Source organism: Halichoerus grypus, chromosome 2 (assembly GCF_964656455.1).
Source record: "Halichoerus grypus chromosome 2, mHalGry1.hap1.1, whole genome shotgun sequence".
Taxonomy (NCBI): domain Eukaryota; kingdom Metazoa; phylum Chordata; class Mammalia; order Carnivora; family Phocidae; genus Halichoerus; species Halichoerus grypus.
Window position 1 is genome coordinate 119,085,782 of NC_135713.1, and position 21,358 is coordinate 119,107,139.

At 35.9% G+C, this 21,358-nt stretch overlaps 1 protein-coding gene across 4 annotated transcripts in view; it reads right to left on the minus strand.

The window, feature by feature from the left end:
* The window catches only part of LOC118555657 (ankyrin repeat and KH domain-containing protein 1), a 90,296-nt gene that overhangs the window by 30,602 nt on the left and 38,336 nt on the right, over positions 1–21,358 (minus strand). For 3 of the 4 annotated variants that reach the window (XM_078067408.1, XM_078067409.1, XM_078067410.1), the window contains exons 7-10: positions 21,093–21,187; positions 7,537–7,774; positions 7,115–7,306; positions 3,201–3,310 (exon numbers count right to left, since the gene is read on the minus strand). In XM_078067408.1, the coding sequence (XP_077923534.1) occupies positions 3,201–3,310; positions 7,115–7,306; positions 7,537–7,774; positions 21,093–21,187 (635 nt within the window). The remainder of the gene's footprint in view (positions 1–3,200; positions 3,311–7,114; positions 7,307–7,536; positions 7,775–21,092; positions 21,188–21,358) is intronic. The other variant, XM_036123908.2, reaches the window with a different exon arrangement.

Below are 21,358 nucleotides of genomic sequence, written 5' to 3' on the forward strand. Positions count from 1 at the left end.
AATCTTTATTTCAATATACAATGATTCCCATTACTGTGGTAATAAAAGATGCCAACATCAGGAAGATATGAATTAGGTGATCTGCTCAAGGTTTTCTACTCATAGAGTAGTTAAAGTGATTCTGCACGCTAAACAGGGAGAATTTTCAAAAAATTCTGGAATTAATGGACAATTTTTAATTTAATTTTTTATTTTCAAAAAGAACATTTTAAGTGGCCCATTTAAGGATACTAATCAAGTCCAAAAGTTTTAAATAGATTATTCAAATTTATTCACTTATTAAAAAGTTAGATAAGCTACATATCAATTACAACCTCTAAATATGATATTCAGTATAATATCTATATGTAAATTTATTTTAAAATATTTTTAAAACTAGAAAAAGTGACATTTTTAAATAACTAAGTTTCAAATTAGAACATGCAGATATTTTGAGGATCTACCTGAAAATGCTCAAGTATGCCACCAGTTCTAGCTGAGAATTTTTTAAAAGCAATCAATAAGAAAATTTCTAGATTTCCCTTAAAACTAAGTCCTCCAATTATACCTACTATACATTTAGATGAAAAGCCATAAAAGTTTTCAGTTTCATCTCAGGCAACAATACAAGAAAACCAAATTGTTGCATTAAAAGTTTTTTAAACCATAATCTGGTACAAGATATTTTAAAGAATGAGAAACAATAGCTTTTAAGCTCCTTTTTACAAACTATAATACCAAAACCTTGAAATGTGGCCAAAGTTAGGCTCTAAAATCTAACAAAGCATAGGGGTTGGTTCAGACTGTGTCCCAAAGGTTGACTTGTAAATTCTTATTTAAAACTGAAGGTAAAAATAGTTCCCCCCAAAATGAAGGTTCTCGGCCAGCCCACACTCACAAAAAATTCAGTTAACTTAAACAACTAACAAATGCAGGTATCAGAACACACCAATGGGATGCCAGGGATAGAATGGGAGTGGAGAGTCTTCTATCTGCAAAGCAATGGAGGAAATTAGTACAGCCCAAAACAGATATTTGGAGGTGGCAGCAAAGAATGGAGGACAAGAAAGATGCTACTGCCTTGTAAGGTCCAGCTAGTAACAGTCACTTTTTCTCAGGATTCAGATTGATCTGCCTACTTTACTCACTTATTTTTGATTATGTCTTGTTTCCCCCACTGGCTTACACACCAAGTTTATTTATAGGTTTTAAATACCAACTTATTATACTTTCCCATATTTGTCACATTTTATATAAAGAACGAGTACTGCTTATTAATCAGGAAAAGAACTAATATGAAAATTGAAATGTCTCTCTCCACAGATAGCAAAAGCATGGAACAAGCAATATATTTTTAAAATTAAAATATATGAAGTTATTCAAAAGAAAAAAAAAGCTATGCACATGAAGTTACTAAATCTAACAGTATAACAGTGAAAAATGTAAAGCAAGTCAAAAGTTCAATAATAAGTGAATGATTATGGTTCATTAACTTAACAGAAGAGCTATAAATATAGAGACTATGTAGCAATATGGAAAAGATTATGATAGAATGCACAGTGGAAAAAATAGAAAACAACTATATTACACTATGGTTACAATTACACATAAATATGAATGCAAAGATAGACTGCAAAATAGAATAAACAATTATATTAGAATAACAATACTACCCTTCTACTTAATTAAGATATATATTTATCTGAGCCACTTTTTTAACCATACATTTGGAATGTAAAATAGTATGATAAATTCAAATCTTTCTATCTGTTCATTTAAAGTAATTCTTCTGAGGAACTCTAATCACATTCTGTTTATGTAATTCCAGAAGACTACAGAAATAAAACATTTAAAAATATTTCATAATACATTTTTAACTCAAAATCAGTAAGGTTTTGCTATGTATTAGATTCTCAAAATCTCTGCTATAAATACATTCTCTTAGGTTAGTCAAAATCATTAAGGTTTTGCTATATATTAGATTCTATTTAACAGATAGTTCCTCTTTTTACTATTTAATATTTTTAGAATAATTCTCAACAGATTAAGAAAATGACTCTGCCATAGAAAAATGGAAAGAAGAGAGAATCAGATAAGAATTCAGAGGATAAGAGTATTAAACTCTGCATATAGCTTTTATGCTATATCCTATTTCTTTATTTTAAGTGATCAAATACTTCAATTCTTAATTTTTATGGATGACCCAAAGCAAGTCTAAAAAAGGAAAGAAGGCAGAAGGTTAAGATCTACTTAATATATCATTCTGCATAATTTTCAAGCAAAAAAGTACACCTCTCAGAAATTCTAACTGATGGGGCAGATCCTGATTGATGAGAATGAATCCTATTGTTATCATTATAATATTTAGTATCAATAGAAATAATGATAAATAGCATAATCATACTATACATTTATGTTAACCAATAATTATTTTCCAACAATGTTCTCAGGTATCTGTAGGAATGTCTATTACTTGAAATGGTTTAAAAGGCAATATTTGCACAGTTTTTTCTAAATAACTTTAATATATTGGTTCTCTACAACTGACATGTGCATGTCTCACATAGATTTTTAAGAAATATATATAAGAAAATTTGGAGACAAACTCTAAAAAGCAGTTTAAAGTACCCTCACAAAATAAAAATTAGTCAAAGCACACATTTCATCAAGAAGCATGAACCTTTCAAGTGAAAAACTATTTACAATTCCCCACAGTTGTGAAGATTATTACACATATGAACCTGCCATCTAATTTGGAATTTTGAAAAGCCAAAATAGAAAACACTAAAAGAAGAGAAAAAGAATAGAATGCTGTAATAATGTTGTTAGGAAGAGGACAGTAGCTTTGTTTTCGAAAGTCAAACAAATTAAAGAAACAAAAGAAATCAAAGTGATTTGATAGGTTATTCTATTTTGTAAACATATCACTGAAATCATGATATGTCTAATAAAGAGCAGTTTAAAAAGTTCAGGAAAGTCAAATGGGACTGAGGTGAGTAGAAGAAACCAACTAATAGTTTTACCTAGGAAAGAAACAGTATGCCCTATTAAAAACTAAGTACTTTCATATATATTCAATGAACGCAACTATAATAACTTTTTTAAAAGTTATTTTCTACAAAATATGCAAACTATTGATCTGCTTTACAAGTGTTTTCTGAATGTTAAAAATAAATGAATATCAACATTCACAAAATAAATAAATAATAAAAATATCTTACTAAATCGGCCCCTGCTTGAAGTAAAACATCTGCAACATCCGTATGTCCATTTTCGCAAGCATAGGTTAAGGCTGTGTCTCCTGTTGCTGTTGTAGCATGAACATTAGCACCTAGCCAGCAAAAAAACCAAACATTTACTTTGTAAACTGTAAAACTATATTAAATAGTCCAATTTTGCAATTTGATGAAATTGACAAATTCAAATATTAAAATATCATAAAGTATTTTAAGTAGCCTATTTTTCTTTTATGCATTTAGGCACACAGAAAGGAACCATACTAGGGGTGCCTGGGTGGCTCAGTCGGTTAAGCGTCTGCCTTCAGCTCAGGTCATGATCCTAGGAGTCCCAGGATTAAGCCCCACATCAGGCTCCCTGCTCAGTAGGGAGGAAATCCAAGAGACAAAAAAAACAAGTAAAAGAAAATAATGGAGATGGAATTGGCAAAATCCACACTGTGGGAAGCCTAAAGGATAAACATTCCATTTCTTCAGTCAAAGCTTGCAAGGAAATAGAAAGATGGGAGGGGAGCCCACAGGCAAAAGACACTTAAGAGACATTGATCAACAGTTGTTGTATAAATCTTATTTGAATCTTGATTCAAAAAAGTCATTAAACACACACATACATATTTGTAAGAAAAATAGGAAAACTGCTTAGACATTTAATAATACTAAGGAATTATTGGGGCGCCTGGGTGGCTCAGTCATTAAGCGTCTGCCTTCGGCTCAGGTCATGATCTCAGGGTCCTGGGATCGAGCCCCGCATCGGGCTCCTTGTTTGGCGGGGAGCCTGCTTCTCCCTCTCCCTCTACTGTTCTCCCTGCTTGTGCTCTCTCGCTCTCTCTGTCAAATAAATAAATAAAATCTTTAAAAAAAAAAAATAATACTAAGGAACTATTATTTTAAAAATTTTAGGTAGGAAAATGATATTGTGGTGATTTTTTAAAGATTATCTTTCAGAGATACATATTAAAACATTTATTGATCATTTATAGAAATAAATTTATTTTTTTAATAATTTATTTTCAAATTAAAAAAATTAAATTTTAAATTTAAAAATGTTTCTCTAAACATATATGGTGGCAGATGTCCACTAGACTTAAGTGTTGATCATTTCACAATATATACAAATAACAAATCATTAGGTTGTACACCTGAAACTCATGTTAGATATATCAATTACATCTCAATAAAAAACAATTGTATAAAGATAAATGGGGGATATGAAAGAGTATAGATGAAATGAGACGGGCCATAAATTAAAAATTGGTAAAGCTGGGGGATGGTTTCTTAGGGTTCATTATACTATTTTCTTTTTTTTTTTTTTTAAAGATTTTATTTACTTATTTGACAGAGAGAGACACAGCAAGAGAAGGAACACAAGCAGGGGGAGTGGCAGACAGAGGGAGAAGCAGGCTTCCCGCTGAGCGGGGAGCCCGATGCGATGCTCGATCCCAGGACCCTGGGATCATGACCTGAGCTGAAGGCAGACGCTTAATGACTGAGCCACCCAGGCGCCCCTATACTATTTTCTATGTTTGAAAAAATGCCATAACAAAAAGGTTCTTCAATTTTTAAAAATGTAGAGGCAATATATTAAAAAACCTATTTTTTTTTTTTTTAGTGCTACACTCTAAGAAGAACTTCATGTAAATTAAGCACAGTCTTTAAACTGGAAAAAAAAATGTATAGATAGTGATCGTATAAAAAAGTGATTCTCAAACCCCTGAGATAGCTCTGGAAACTATATACTTCAAATTAGCATAAGTAGCTAAATGAGACTCCATGGTGGTACAACAGAAAAAACAAAGTCCAGAGTTCTAAGTATGAACATAAGCTCTGTCACTTACTAGCTTGGTTGTCTTAGGGTAATATGATTGTGTGTTGTTTCCATATCTGTAAGAATGTGTTTAATATTTCTTACTATACAGGGACCAGTGGTAATTAATAGAGATAACATAAGAGCTGAGCAGAATGTCTTGGTATTCAATAATTTCTTTTTTTTTTTAAAGATTTTATTTATTTATTTGACAGAGAGAGAGAGACAGTGAGAGAGGGAACACAAGCAGGGGGAGTGGGAGAGGGAGAAGCAGGCCTCCAGCGGAGCAGGGAGCCCGATGCGGGGCTCGATCCCAGGACCCTGGGATCATGACCTGAGCCAAAGGCAGACGCTTAACGACTGAGCCACCCAGGCACCCCGGTATTCAATAATTTCTTATTAAACATTTATCCCTTCTTTTAAAAGCCTCTTACAATAAGACTTTATGTAGAGGGTCGTGGGAAGACTGTGGAAAGGTAACCACTGGTAGAGGACTCCTGAAGCGGACAAAGACAGTTGCTGAAAATGATGGAGGTACAATGACTGAATAATGCATACATTAACTGCAGTGATTGATAATATTTGAGTCAGGGGAGAGGCCAGCTTGTATGATTGGTCTATGCTTTTGTTCAAAAACTACACAATCATCTGAACCATTAACAATCCTAAGAAATTATTTCAATAATAAATCAAAGGAAAAATTGAGGGTGGGCTATAATGAAATTAATGTTAACAGTAAAAGCTTAAAAATGTTGAATAAAGTTTTGCTAAATATTTTATTTTCCTTTACATATTTATTTCTTCATATATCTTTTTTTTTTTTTTTAAGATTTTATTTATTTATTTGACAGAGAGAGACACAGTGAGAGAGGGAACACAGGCAAGGGGAGTAGGAGAGGGAGAAGCAGGCCTCCCGCAGAGCAGGGAGCCCAATGCGAGGCTTGATCCCAGGACTCCGGGATCATGACCTGAGCCGAAGGCAAACACTTAACGACTGAGCCACCCAGGTGCCCCTTCATATATCAAGTTTTAAACAATGTTAGACATGGATAAAAATAAAAATTTTATATTATTTCTTTTTTTTTTTTTTTTAAGATTTTATTTATTTATTTATTTGACAGAGAGAGAGAAATAGCGAGAGAGGGAACACAAGCAGGGGGAGTGGGAGAGGGAGAAGCAGGCTTCCCGCAGAGCAGGGAACCTGATGCGGGGCTCGATCCCAGGACCCTGGGATCATGACCTGAGCTGAAGGCAGATGCTTAACAACTGAGCCACCCAGGCGCCCCAAAAAATTTTATATTATTTCTAAAATACATATAAAGGTATATTTCTATCTGGATCAGTTTTTTCCTGGTATATTCTTTTTTTTTTTTTTTTTTTTAAGATTTTTATTTATTTATTTGTCAGAGAGAGAGTGTGAGCACAAGCAGGGGGAGAAGCAGGCAGAGGAAGCAGCAGGCTCCCTGCTGAGCAAGGAGCCCGGTGCAAGACTCGATCCCAGGACCCTGGGATCATGACCTGAGCCGAAGGCAGATGCTTAACCAACTGAGCCACCCAGGTGTCCCTCTGGTATATTCTTTAAATGCTATAAAACTACAAATATTTTATGTAAAACTACTTATTTCTTCCTATTGCTTACCAATGCATAAAGCACAAATTATTTTAAAACTAAGTAATTCTGCCAAAAATTAAATTCCCACTTGTTCTTTTTTCTTTTTTTTCTCTTAAGAAGACTTAAAAATGTCAAGAAATGAACAGGCTTAAAAGTATCAAACTATAACCTCTATAATGTTCATCCCCACCTCCACTTACTAACAGAGACTAAGAGGAACTAACTTCTCCCTTCCAGAAGCCACAAACTATTCAATGGAGAGAGAAGGTCGATGAGAAGGTTATGGTCATGAAGCAAAAATTAGTAACAATAAGAAAATGTTTTAAAGATGACATTTTTAGGGATTTAGGAGCCTAAGAAGAGCAGTCAAATTGTGGAGCTGGCTTTCAACTTTTGTAGATATGAAAAAGTTAAGGTTAATTGATAAAGTTATGAAAGCAATATAAAAGCCTTTTTCTAAAAGGCATTTTTAAATCCACATACCAGCAGCCAATAAATATTTAACCAACTCGAGGTGTCCCTCCTGTGAAGCCTCCATCAGAGGTGTGGAGCAGCCGAGTTCTATATCAGCCCCTGCCTTAATCAAGAAGTCTGCAACTTCAGAAAATCCTCCACAGCAAGCCAAGGTCAGAGCAGTTTCTTGGGTTTCTTCCGTCTGGGCATTTATATTTGCTCCTAAGAGGAAAGCATAAAAATTGATAAACTAGCTGCAACACTTAATGATAAAAATGTTGTTCTAAATTGTGTTAATCATCTCTCCCTACTTCTGGGATTCCTTCTAGAGTACTAATAATTTTATCATCAATGCAAAAAAATATTTTAGTTGTAGTAAACTTCACTGATACTCAATACAAAATATCCAAAGGAAATGTATTTTTTTAATTAAAGAAGTAAAACTACTTTACCTTGTGCTAAGAGTAGTGCCACCATCTCTTCATGTCCTTCCCGAGCAGCTTCCATCAAGGGAGTATATCCTTCATCATTAACTTCTTCTAGATTTGCCCCCCTTTCAATAAGTAGAGCTGCCAATTCAACGTGTCCTCCACAGGCAGCTAGCGTTAACGGAGACTCGAATGAATCTGCAGGCATGTTCACTTGAGCACCACTATCCAAAAGCAAACGTGCTACCTCTACGTGTCCATCCTGCAGATTTTTAGAAGTAAAGCAAGAAGGAAGGAATTTTTTTTGTTGTTTTGAGATTTTTAAATTTGGAGAAAAGAAGTAAGAAATTGAGGAAAGATGGAAAGGGAGAAAGAAAAGGAGATGCACCTTAGATATATACATATTATCATGCCCATCTGAGAAACCTGAGATGTCTTATCAAAAACTCCAATAAAATTACTTTACCTTACTTTTGAACAAACCCAAAATTTTCCACAAGAATCAGACTTGCGACATATATTAACAGTTCCAAATAATTACAAATTTTCACATTCTCTGAAGTTCAAAAAACTGTTAAATCCATACACAATAGTACCTCAAAATAATTCCTATTTATACTACTGCCAAGTCAAATATAACTATACCCTCAAACCTAGGTGTCATATTTAAGTGCAGAAACTGTATTAGATCTATTTAAGAAACAAAGGCTTGACAAAAAAATAACAACAAATTCTATGAAGTCATTCCCACTTGGGATTATGTCACCAAGGAAAACCCCTGTGGGCTGATAGTACCCTATATTTTTCTTCATCACTAGCTTGTTGCAATGAAAGAAAGAATTTTACAAAGATATAAAAATAAATATCTATTCACTTGTAAATAATATTACCATGGGTCCATCTGCACAGACAGTAAGGCAATTAATAAAACAATCTCATGGAGGGTAATTCATTCTATCCTTCTATCACCATAAGTATTCTTCTTTAGTTTCAAATTCTTTTTTTTTTTTTTAATTTTTTTATTGAGAGAGTGCGAGCAAGAGAGCACAAGCAGGGGGAGCAGCAGAGGGAGAGGGAGAAGCAGACTCCCCACTGAGCAGGGAGCCCATCGTGGGGCTCGATCTCAGGAACTTGAAATCATGACCTGAGCCCAAGGTAGCCACTTAACCGACTGAGCCACCCAGGCACACCTTTAGTTTTAAATTCTTTACTTCAAAATTTTATATAGGCCTTAACTATTGTTGTTGCATATAAAGTCAAATGCTGTGTTGTTCTGTACTTCAAAAAGGACCAAAACACTGCTAATGAAAGGTAAAGACTGAGTATAAAAATAAGGTTTTATATTGGGCAACTCTTCTATTAAAGAATTAATTAAAGAAACCTTAATTAAATGTTAGATTTCAGTATCCATCACGAGTTTCATTATATTTAACTAAATGACTAGCTCAGCTTTGATCACTTTTGACATGATGCCAAAAACAAATGACTTGCCATTAAACTTTCAGTTTTACTAAAACTGAAATAAAATTCTAGCTTTACTATTAAACACCAATACTTCAAATATATGTAAAATAAAGTATAGTTTAACCAAATTACTGTGTTAAGTTATTTGGTGTTTGAAATACGTTTCTAATTGAAAAGAAAATAGAATTTATAAGTATTAACAGATCAAGGAACTACTGCTATGCTCCTCTAGGCTCCCAATACTTTTGTGTGAATTTACTTCAATTTCTTTATTGATTTCTGCTACCATATCTTGAGTACATATATTAAAATAGAAATTATACTAAGCACTTTTTGCTTTAATAAAAAAATATTAATTTTGTCAAAGGAAAAAAATAAAGAAGTAAAAACAGAATAATCCAATCTTAAAGGCCTAATACAATTATTAGAATTTTTTAAAATTCCAAGACTAGGGCGCCTGGGTGGCTCAGTTGGTTAAGCGACTGCCTTCGGCTCAGGTCATGATCCTGGAGTCCCTGGATCGAGTCCCGCATCGGGCTCCCTGCTCGGCAGGGAGTCTGCTTCTCCCTCTGACCCTCCCCCCTCTCATGTGCTCTCTCTCAGTCTCTCTCTCTGAAATAAATAAATAAAATCTTTAAAAAAAAAAAAAAAAAAAAAAAAATTCCAAGACTAGTCAGTAGCCAGTACTGGACTCACTCTCCTATAATAAACAACTGTAAAATTTGGGAAACAGAGATAAAGCAACTGTAGACACTGAACAGCAACCAACTTAAGGCTAAGCACCAAAAAAAGGTGCTACATAAGATGAACGCTACATTCACTCCAGCTTTCTCTTTAGGCATCTTCCAAACCGTTGTCTAAGGAAACTGAGGCTAAACAAAGAGTGTAAGATCTCTTTCAACAAAGAAAACAAAGATCAGAACACAAAGCAGCCAAAATAGTTAGGACTTGAGGAGTATGGGCAGGATACCTGAGAAAAAGAAAATACAGAGTAATCTCCAAATCTATATAAAACTATCTTCAGATACTTGGGCAACTCCTGAGTTGAACACACTAAGGATGACACTCTAGGAGGCTAGGAGAAATGGCTGCTGGAAGGTTGGAGAGCTTGGGAGTTCAGACTCAGCCAGAATAGAAAGACCAATGGCGAATATCCTGGCTTTCAAATGAGATGGTAGAGAGCCATACCTAAGGAATACCCAAAGATCAAGGTGCAAGGAAGTAGGAGTGTAAGAATAAAGCTGAAATTAAGCCTCAGTATGATCAGAGTGATCCACTGGTTAATTTAACTGCCTGCTAGAACAAAACATAACAGTTTTATAAGAAGGACAGGATAATCAAGATACTTGAAAAGGGATCATCTATAGCATATGGCTTATAATTAAAAATACCAGACATATTAAAAGGCAGGAAACTGTGATGATTGTCAAGATATACAATAACCAATAAAAGCAGACCTAGAACTAAATCAAATATAAGAGATGGAAGAAAAGGACTATTAATGATATATTAAAGGGGCGCCTGGGTGGCTCAGTCGTTAAGCGTCTGCCTTCGACTGAGGTCATGATCTCAGGGTCCTGGGATCGAGCCCCGCATCGGGCTCCCTGCTCAGAAGGGGGCCTGCTTCTTCCTCTCCCTCTGCCTGCCGCTCCCCCTGCTTGAACTCTCTCTCTCTCTCATAAAAAAAACAAAAACAAAAACAAAACAAAACAAAAGATATATTAAAGAAAATAAAGGGGGAAAATGGAAAAAATGAACAAAACAATAAATTTCAACATAGAATCAGAATATAAGAACATCATATCAATAATTATATTTAGCAAATGACACTACAGATAAAGGGCTGGTATCCAAGATCTATAAAGAACTTCTCAAACTCAACACCCAAAAAACAAATAATCAAGTCAAAAAATGGGCAGAAGATATGAAAAGATACTTCTCGGAAGAAGACATACAAATGGCTAACAGACACATGAAAAAATGTTCATCATCATTAGCCATCAGGGAAATTAAATCAAAACCACATTGAGATACCACCTTATACCAGTTAGAATGGCAAAAATGGACAGGGAAAGAAACAACAAATGTTGGAGAGGTTGTGGAGAAGGGGAACCCTCTTACACTGTTGGTGGGAATGCAAGTTGGTACAGCCACTTTGGAAAACAGTGTGAAGGTTCCTCAAAAGTTTAAAAATAGAGCTACCCTATGACCCAGCAACTGCACTCCTGGGTATTTACCCCAAAGACACAGATGTAGGGAAAAGAAGGGCCATATGCACCCCAATGTTCATAGCAGCAATGTCTGCAATAGTCAAACTGTGGAAGAGCCGAGATGCCCTTCAACAGATGAATGGATAAAGAAGATGTGGTCCATATATACAATGGAATATTATTCAGCCATCAGAAATGATGAATACCCAACTTTTACATCAACATGGATGGGACTGGAGGAGATTATGCTAAGTGAAATAAGTCAAGCAGAGAAAGTCAATTATCATATGGTTTCACTTATTTGTGGAACATAAGGAATAGCATGGAGGACATTAGGAGAGGGAAGGGAAAAATGAAGGGGGTGGAAATCGGAGTGAGAGATGAACCATGAGAGACTATGGACTCTTGAGAAACAAACAGGGTTTTAGAGGGGAGGGGAGAGGGGGGATTGGTTAGCCCAGTGAAGGGTATTAAGGAGGGCACGTACTGCATGGAGCACTGGGTGTTATATGAAAACAATGGATCGTGGATCACCACATCAAAAGCTAATGATGTATTGAATGGTGACTAACATAACATAATAAAATTTAAAAAATAATAATTATTATATTTAAATGTAAATGGTCTAACCAAACCAATTAAAAAACAAAGACTTAAAGAGTGGATTATAAAACATGACCTAAATATATGCTGTCTGCAAAAGACTCACTTCAGTATAACAATATAGGCATATCAAACATATCAAAGATTGAAAAGAAAGGATAAAAACATTTATCAGGGAAACAATTACTGGAAAACAAGAGTAGCTATATTAATATCAGGAGCTATGTTAACAAAAGAGACCTCAGAACAAAGATTACCAGACAAAGAGAAATGTCACATAATGATAAAAGGGTCAATCACGAAGAAGACATAGCAATTCTAAAAATGTATAGGTACCAAACAACAGAGCTCCAGCATGTGAAAAAATGTGAAAAAAATGAAAAGCAACTAAAAGAAGAACTACACAAATCCACAAGTACAACTGAAGATTTTAACACAACTCTCTCAATAACTGTTAGAAAAACTAGACAGAAAATCAGAAAGAATGTAGAAGAATTCTACCATTAATCAACAGGATCTAATTTACTTTTACAAAACACTCTACCACAACCAGCAGAATATACATTCTCCACAAATGCACAGGGAATATATGTCCACATCATGACTATAAAACAAACTTCAAAAATTTAAAAAAACTGAAATCATATGAAATGTATTTTCTGACCACAATGGAACCAAACTAGAAATCCTTAACAGAAAGATCACAGGAAAATCTTCAAATGTTTGGAAACTAAACACACAACAAAATAACCCATGGGTCAAAGAGGAAGTCTAAAGTGAAATAAAAGATAATACATGGAACTGAATGAAAATGAAATATAACATATAAAAATTTTTTTAAAGATTTTATTTATTTGAGAGAGAGAAAAAGAGAGAGAAAACATGAGGAGGGGGAGGGGCAAAGGGAGAGGAAGAAGCAGACTCCCTGCTGAGCAGGGAGCCTGACATGGGGTTGAGCAGGGAGCCCGACATGGGGCTCAATCCCAGGACCCTGAGATCAGGACCTGAGCCAAAGGCAGATGCTTACCCAACTGAGTTACCCAGGCACCCCCAACACAACAAAATTTGTAAGACACAGCTAAAGTAGTACTGAGAGGGAAATTGATAGCACTAAGTGCATACAATTAGAAGAGAGAAAAATCAATAATCTAAGCTCACATTTCAAAAGCTTAGAAAAAGAAGTACAAAACACACCTAAAGAAGGAGAAGGAAGGAAACTCTAAAGAACAGAGTGGAATGATCATACTCGACGGTGAAAAACTGAAAGCTTTCCCCTAAGATCAGGAACAAGACAAGGGTGTCCACTCTCACCACTTTTTTTTTTTTAAAGATTTTATTTATTTGACAGAGAGACACAGCGAGAGAGGGAACACAAGCAGGGGGAGTGGGAGAGGGAGAAGCAGGCTTCCCGCTAAGCAGGGAGCCCGATGCTGGGCTCATTCCCAGGACCCTGGGATCATGACCTGAGCCGAAGGCAGACACTTAACAACTGAGCCACCCAGGCGCCCCTACTCTCACCACTTTTATTCAACACAGTACTGGCAGTCCTAGCCACAGTAATCAGACAAGAAAAAGGAATAAAAGGCATCCAAACTGGTAAGGAAGGAGTAAAACTTTCACTATTTGCAGATGACACAATACTACATATACAAAACCCTAAAGACTCTACCAAAAAACTACTAGAACTGATAAATGAATTCAGTAAGGTCATAGGATACAAAATCACTGTACAGAAATCCACTGCATTTTTATACACTAATAATGAAGCAAGAGAAAGAGAAATTAAGAAAGCAATCCTAGGGTGCCTAGGTGGCTCAGTCAGTTTAGTGTGTGTGTCTTCGGCTCAGGTCATGATCCCAGGGTCCTGGGATGGAGTCCCACATCACATCAAGCTCCCTGCTCAGTGGGGAGTCTGCTTCTCCCTCTACCCCTCACCCCTGCTTGTGATATCTCTCCTTCACGCTCTCTCTCTCAAATAAATAAATAAATAAATATGGGTGCCTGGGTGGCTCATCGTTAAGCGTCTGCCTTCGGCTCAGGTCATGATCCCAGGGTCCTGGAATCGAGCCCCGTATCGGGCTCCCTGCTCCACGGGAAGCCTGCTTCTCCCTCTCCCACTCCCCCTGCTTGTGGTTCCTCCTTCTCTGTGTCTCTCTCTGTCAAATAAATAAATAAATAAAATCTTTAAAAAAAAAAAAATTAAAAATAAATAAATAAAATCTTTAAAAAATAAAAAAAGCTATCCTATTTACAATTGCACCAAAAATAAAAAACCTAGGAACAAACTTAACCAAGGAGGTGAAAGACTTATACTCAAAAAAATAAAACACTGATTAAAGAAACTGAAGACAACACAAAGAAATAGACATTCCATGCTCGAGGACTGCAAGAACAAGTATTGTTAAAATGTCCATACTACCCAAAGCAATCTACAGATTTAGTGCAATCCTTATCAAAATACCAACAGCATTTTTTACAACACTAAAATACATAATCCTAAAATTTGCATAGAACCACAAAAGACCCTGAAGAGTCAAAACAATCTTGAAAAAGGAAAACAAAACTGGAGGTATCACTATTCTAGATTTCAAGTTATATTAGAAAGCTATAGTAATCATAACAGTATGGTACTGACACAAAAAGAGACAAAGATCAATGGAATAGGATAGAAAGCCCAGAAACAAACCCACAATTATACAGTCAATAAATCTTCAACAAAAGAGGCAAGAATATGCAATGGGAAAAAGATAGTGTTTTCAACAAATGGTGTTAGGAAAACTGGACAGCTATATGCAAAAGAATGAAACAGGACCAGTTTCTTACACCATGCATAAAAATAAACTCATTGGGGGCACCTAGGTGATTCACTAGGTTAAGCGTCTGCCTTTGGCTCAGGTCATGATCCCAGAGTCCTAGGATCAAGCCAGACGTTGGGCTCCCTGCTCAGTGGGGACTCTGCTTCTCCCTCTCCCTCTGCCCCTCCCCCTGCTCACGCACATGCTTGCGTGCACGCACGTGCATGCGTTCTTTTGAATAAAAAATAAATAAAATCTTAAAAAAAAATAAAACAAAAAAATAAATTCAATGTATAAAAGACCTAAATGTGAAACCTGAAACCATAAAAATCCTAGAAGAGAGCACAAGTGGTAATTTCTCTGACATTGGCCATAGCAACATTTTTCTAGATTTCTCCTGAGGTAAGGGAAATAAAAGCAAAAATAAACTATTGCAACTACCTCAAAATAAAAAGCTTCTGCACAGCAAAGGAAACAATCATCAAAACTAAAAGACAACCTATTGAATAGGAGAAGGTATCTGCAAGTGACCTATCTGATAAAGTGTTAGTATCAAAACACATTAAGAACTTATACAACTCAATACCCAAAAACAAATAATACAATTTAAAATGGGCAGAAGACATGAACAGACATTTCTCCAAAGAAGACATTACCAATGGCTAACAGACACATGAAAATCAACATCACTCATCATCAGGGAAATGTAAATCAAAACTACAATGAAATATCACCTCACATGAGTCAGAATGGCTAAAATTAACAACACAAGAAATGGCAAGTGTTGGCGAAGATATAGAGAAAAAGGAACCCTTGTGCACTATTGGTGGGAACGCAAACTGGTGCAACCACTGTGGAAAACAGTACAGAGGTTCCTCAAAAAATTAAAAATAGAACTACCATACAATCCAGTAATTGTACTACTGGGCATTTACCCAAAGAATACAAAAACACTAATTCAAAAGGATATATGCACCCGTATTTTTACTGCAGCATTATTTACAATAGCCAAATTATGGAAGTGGCCCAAGTGTCCATCGATAGATGAATGGATAAAGATGTGGTGTGTGCCCTGCAGAACAGGAAATGACATGGTCGACAGGAAATGCATAAAAAATGAGAGATGGAAAAGCTCTAATAGCAGTTCATATTTTCATAATGGCTGTTTTGCCTCATTTATTAAATATTTGAGAAATCTTTATAGATATACAGTTTTATTTTTTAAAAAAAATTTTTTGTTATGTTAATCCCCATACTACACTACATCATTAATTTTAGATGTAGTGTTCCATGATTCATTGTTTGTGCATAACACCCACTGCTCCATGCAGAACGTGCCCTCCTCAATACCCATCACCAGGCTAATCCATCCTCCCACCCCCCTCCCCTCTAGAACCCTCAGTTTGTTTTTCAGAGTCCATTGTCTCTCATGGTTCGTCTACCCCTCCGATTTCCCCCCTTCATTCTTCCCCTCCTGCTATCTTCTTCTTCTTTTTTTTTTTTTCCTTAACATATATTGCATTATTTGTTTCAGAGGTACAGATCTGAGATTCAAGTCTTGCACAATTCACAGCGCTTACCAGAGCACATACCCTCCCCAGTGTCTATCACCCAGTCACCCCATCCCTCCCACCCCACCCCCCACTCCAGCAACCCTCAGTTTGTTTCCTGAGATTAAGAATTCCTCATATCAGTGAGGTCATATGATACATGTCTTTCTCTGTTTGACTTATTTCGCTCAGCATAATACCCTCCAGTTCCATCCACGTCGTTGCAAATGGCAAGATCTCATTCCTTTTGATGGCTGCCTAATATTCCATTGTGTATATATACCACATCTTCTTTATCCATTCATCTGTCGATGGACATCTTGGCTCTTTCCACAGTTTGGCTATTGTGGACATTGCTGCTATAAACACTGGGGTGCACGTACCCTTTCGGATCCCTACTTTTGTATCTTTGGGGTAAATACCCAGTAGTGCAATTGCTGGATCATATGGTAGCTCTATTTTCAACTTTTTGAGGAACCTCCATACTGTTTTCCAGAGTGGCTGCACCAGCTTGCATTCCCACCAACAGTGTAGGAGGGTTCCCCTTTCTCCGCATCCCCGCCAACATCTGTCATTTCCTGACTTGTTAATTTTAGCCATTCTGACTGGTGTGAGGTGGTATCTCATTGAGGTTTTGATTTGGATTTCCCTGATGCCGAGCGATATTGAGCACTTTTTCATGTGTCTGTTGGCCATTTGGATGTCTTCTTTGGAAAAATGTCTGTTCATGTCTTCTGCCCATTTCTTGACTGGATTCTTTGTTCTTTGGGTGTTGAGTTTGATAAGTTCTTTATAGATTTTGGATACTAGCCCTTTATCTGATATGTCATTTGCAAATATCTTCTCCCATTCTGTCGGTTGTCTTTTGGTTTTGTTGACTGTTTCCTTTGCTTTGCAGAAGCTTTTTATCTTGATGAAGTCCCAATAGTTCATTTTTGCCCTTGCTTCCCTTGCCTTTGGCGATGTTTCTAGGAAGAAGTTGCTGCGGCTGAGGTCGAAGAGGTTGCTGCCTGTGTTCTCCTTTAGGATTTGGATGGACTCCTGTCTCACATTGAGGTCTTTCAACCATTTGGAGTCTATTTTTGTGTGTGGTGTAAGGAAATGGTCCAGTTTCATTCTTCTGCATGTGGCTATCCAGTTTTCCCAACACCATTTGTTGAAGAGACTGTCTTTTTTCCATTGGACATTCTTTCCTGCTTTGTCAAAGATGAGTTGACCATAGAGTTGAGGGTCCATTTCTGGGCTCTCTATTCTGTTCCATTGATCTATGTGTCTGTTTTTGTGCCAGTACCATACTGTCTTGATGATGACAGCTTTGTAATAGAGCTGGAAGTCCGGAATTGGGATGCCGCCAGCTTTGCTTTTCTTTTTCAACATTCCTCTGGCTATTCGGGGTCTTTTCTGGTTCCATACAAATTTTAGGATTATTTGTTCCATTTCTTTGAAAAAAGTGGATGGTATTTTGATGGGGATTGCATTGAATGTGTAGATTGCTCTAGGTAGCACTGACATCTTCACAATATTTGTTCTTCCAATCCATGAGCATGGAACGTTTTTCTATTTTTTTGTGTCTTCCTCAATTTCTTTCATGAGTATTTTATAGTTTTTTGAGTACAGATCCTTTGCCTCTTTGGTTAGATTTATGCCTAGGTATCTTATGGTTTTGGGTGCAATTGTAAATGGGATCAACTCCTTAATTTCTCTTTCTTCTGTCTTGTTGTTGGTGTATAGGAATGCCACTGACTTCTGTGCATTGATTTTATATCCTGCCACTTTACTGAATTCCTGTATGAGTTCTAGCAGTTTTGGGGTGGAGTCTTTGGGGTTTTCCACATAAAGGATATACAGTTTTATTGAAAGCTAAAAATAGGCTCTAAAGTAATGTAAACGTACAAAGCACAAATCTACTTGAATGTTGCTTAAAGGAATATATGAATAACAAGGATGTGTATTATGGATATATATGATTAATTTGTAATATTTTAAAAATAACTTTTAAAGAATGTATAGGCTGCATATATAACTCAGGAGATTCCATATCTTTCTTCTATTTCAAAGGAAAGATTATAAAATATAAAATTTCTTAGAGAAAGAAGCTCCTCTTCAGACATGAACAAGAAAAAACAATTAAAATTGTGTCAACAGTTTTGAGTTTATGAATTCTAGAGATTAAAATATTTTACTCTAGTGGGAAAAAATGAAAGTAACACTGTTACTTCTGCATTTCTGTGTCTGATCGGGAGGCTGTGCTTTGTTAAAAAGAATAGATGTCATTGCATAGTGTATATATAACTATTCAGGTATCAGCTGAGATTAAATATAGGTCCATTTTTGTTATAGACTTTTAATATTGAAGTTAATAGTTTTGGGTGTTAACTTCACTGGAAAACAAACCATTTTTAATTTCAGTTAACTTTAAAAACAAGCATTCTGAACAAATAAAAAATGTCATTTTACTTTAAAAAAAAAGATGTGGTGTGTGTGTGTATAGATACACATATATATACACATATAGATACACACACACACACACACGATGGAATATTATTCAGCTTAATTAAAAAAGAATGAAATCTTGACATTTGCAACAACATGGATGGAGCTAGAGTATAAAACTAAGTAAAGTAAGTCAGAAAAAGACAAATACCACATGATTGCACTCATGCAGAATTTAAGAAACAAAACAAATGAACTAAGGGGGAAAAAAAGAGAGAGAAACAAACCAAGAAAGAGACTCTTAATTACAGAGAACAAACTGATAGTTACCAGAGGGGAGGTGGGTAGGGGCATGGGCAAAATACACAATGGGTATTAAAAAGTACACTTATCATGATGAGCACTAGGAATGTATAGAATTGTTGAATAAGAATATTGTACACCCAAAACTAATATAAAACTGTATGTTAACTATACTGAAATAAAATAAAATAACTTAATAAAAATTGTAAAAAATTACACAAACTAGACACCAATTAAAAGAACTGAAAAAAGACTAAACTCAAAACTGGCAGAAGGAAATAAAGGTTAGAACAGAGATGAACGCAATAGAGAGAGAAAAATCAATGAAATCAAAAGCTGGTTCTTTGAAAAGATCAATAAAATTGAGAAACCTTTAGCTAGATGGATAAAGAAAAAGAAATTTAAATTAGTGAAATCAGAAATGAAAGTGGGGACAGTACTACCAATTCTACAGAAATAAAAAGCATTATAAGATAGCACATTGAACAATTGTATGCTGACAAACTGAATAACCTAGATGAAATGGACAAATTCCTAGAAACACAAAACCTATCAAGACTAAATCACAAAGAAATAGAAAATCTGAATAGAACTTTAACTAGTAAAGAGACTGAATCAGTAATAAAAAAAAAAATCTCTCAACAAAGAAAACTTATGGACTTGATGGTTTCTCTGGTGAATTCTACCAATTCTACCAAACATTTAAAAAAGAATTAACACCAATCCTTCTCAAACTTCTTCAAAAAATTGAAGGTGAGGGAACACTTCTTAACTCATTCTATGAGACTAGCATTATCCTGATACCAAAGTCAGCCACAGACACTACAAGGAAAGTACAGACCAATGTCTTTTATGAATACTGAATGCTAAAATCCTCAAGAAAATACTAGCAAAGTGAACTCAGCAGCATATTAAAAGGTTTATACACCATGATCAAGGAGGATTTATTCCTGGAATTCAAGGATGGCTCAACATAAGAAAATAAAACAATGTAATACACCACATTAACAGAATAAAGAGGAAAAAAAATCACAGTATCTTCTCCAATGATACAAAAAAGGCATCTGACAAAATTCAAAATCTTTTCATGATGAAAACTCTCAACAAATTAGGACTAGAAGAAAACTACCACAACATAATAAAAGCTAAATATGAAAAACCCACAGTAAACATCTACTCAATGGTGAAGACAGAAAGCTTTTCTTCTAAGATCAGGAACAAGGCAAGGATGCCCACTTTCACCGCTTCTATTCAAATAGTACTGGAAGTTCTGGCCAGAGCAATTCGGCAAGAAAAGGGGGGGGGGGGGGAAGGCAACCAAATAAGAAAGGAAGAAGTAAAATTATCTCTGTTCACAGATGATGTGTAGGAAACCCTAAAGACTACACACACAAAGAAGAGAAGAAGGAGTGATTGTTGACATGGGCTGAGAAGAAAGCTCTTGGCAAAGGAATGTCCCCACTAAGAGGCTGCCTATCCTTCAAGGTGGGCTTAATAATGTCACCACCTTAGGAGAAAATAAGAAGGCTTAGCTGGTAGTGACTGCACATGATGTGGATCCCACTGAGTTGGTTATCTTTCTGCCTGCCCTATGTGATAAGATGGGGGTTTCCTACTTCATTATCAAGGGGAAGGCCAGGCTAGGGCGTCTGGTCCACAGGAAGGCCTGCACCACTGTAGCCTTCACACAGGTTAACTCAGAAAACAGAGGAGCTCTGGCTAAGCTGGCAGAAGCTATCAGGACCAATTATAATGACAGATATGATGAGATCTGCTGTCACTGGGGAGGCAAGGTCCTGGGTCCAAACTCAGTGATTCACATTGCCAAGATGGAAAAAACAAAGGCTAAAGGACTGGCCACCCAGTGTATGCTGGGCTAAGTGTATGCTGTTGAATTTTCTGTACATAAAAGCAATAACAAGTTTTCTTTAAAAAAAAAAAAAAAAAAACAGGGACGCCTGGCTGGTTCAGTCAGTTAAGCGTCTGCCTTTGGCTCAGGTCATGATCCCAGGGTCCTGGGATCGAGTCTCGTATCAGGCTCCCCGCACAGAGGGGATCCTGCTTCTCCCTCTGCCTGCCTCTCCTCCTGATTGTGCTCACTCGCTCTCTCTCTCTCCCCCTCTCTTTGACAATAAAATCTTTAAAAACAAAACAAAAACAAAGGTTAAACACAGCATTGCTTTTCAATGTCATCTCAAATGAGTACAATTTAAAATTACCATGCAAGCCTCCATTAAGGCAGTGTGCATCTCATCTGTTTTGTGCTCTTGATCTGCACCAGCATCAAGTAGAAAGCGAACCATATCCAAATGGCCTTAAAAAAAAAAAGAAAAGAACATGAATTTTCAAACCGTATTTCTGAAGAATTGAGTTATTAATTTAATACAAATGGGGAATCATTTTCTTTCAGGTATCTATACAAAAATTTATGAGAACTGATTTTTCATTCAATAAAGGAATGACAGTTTTACAAAGCCAATCCAAA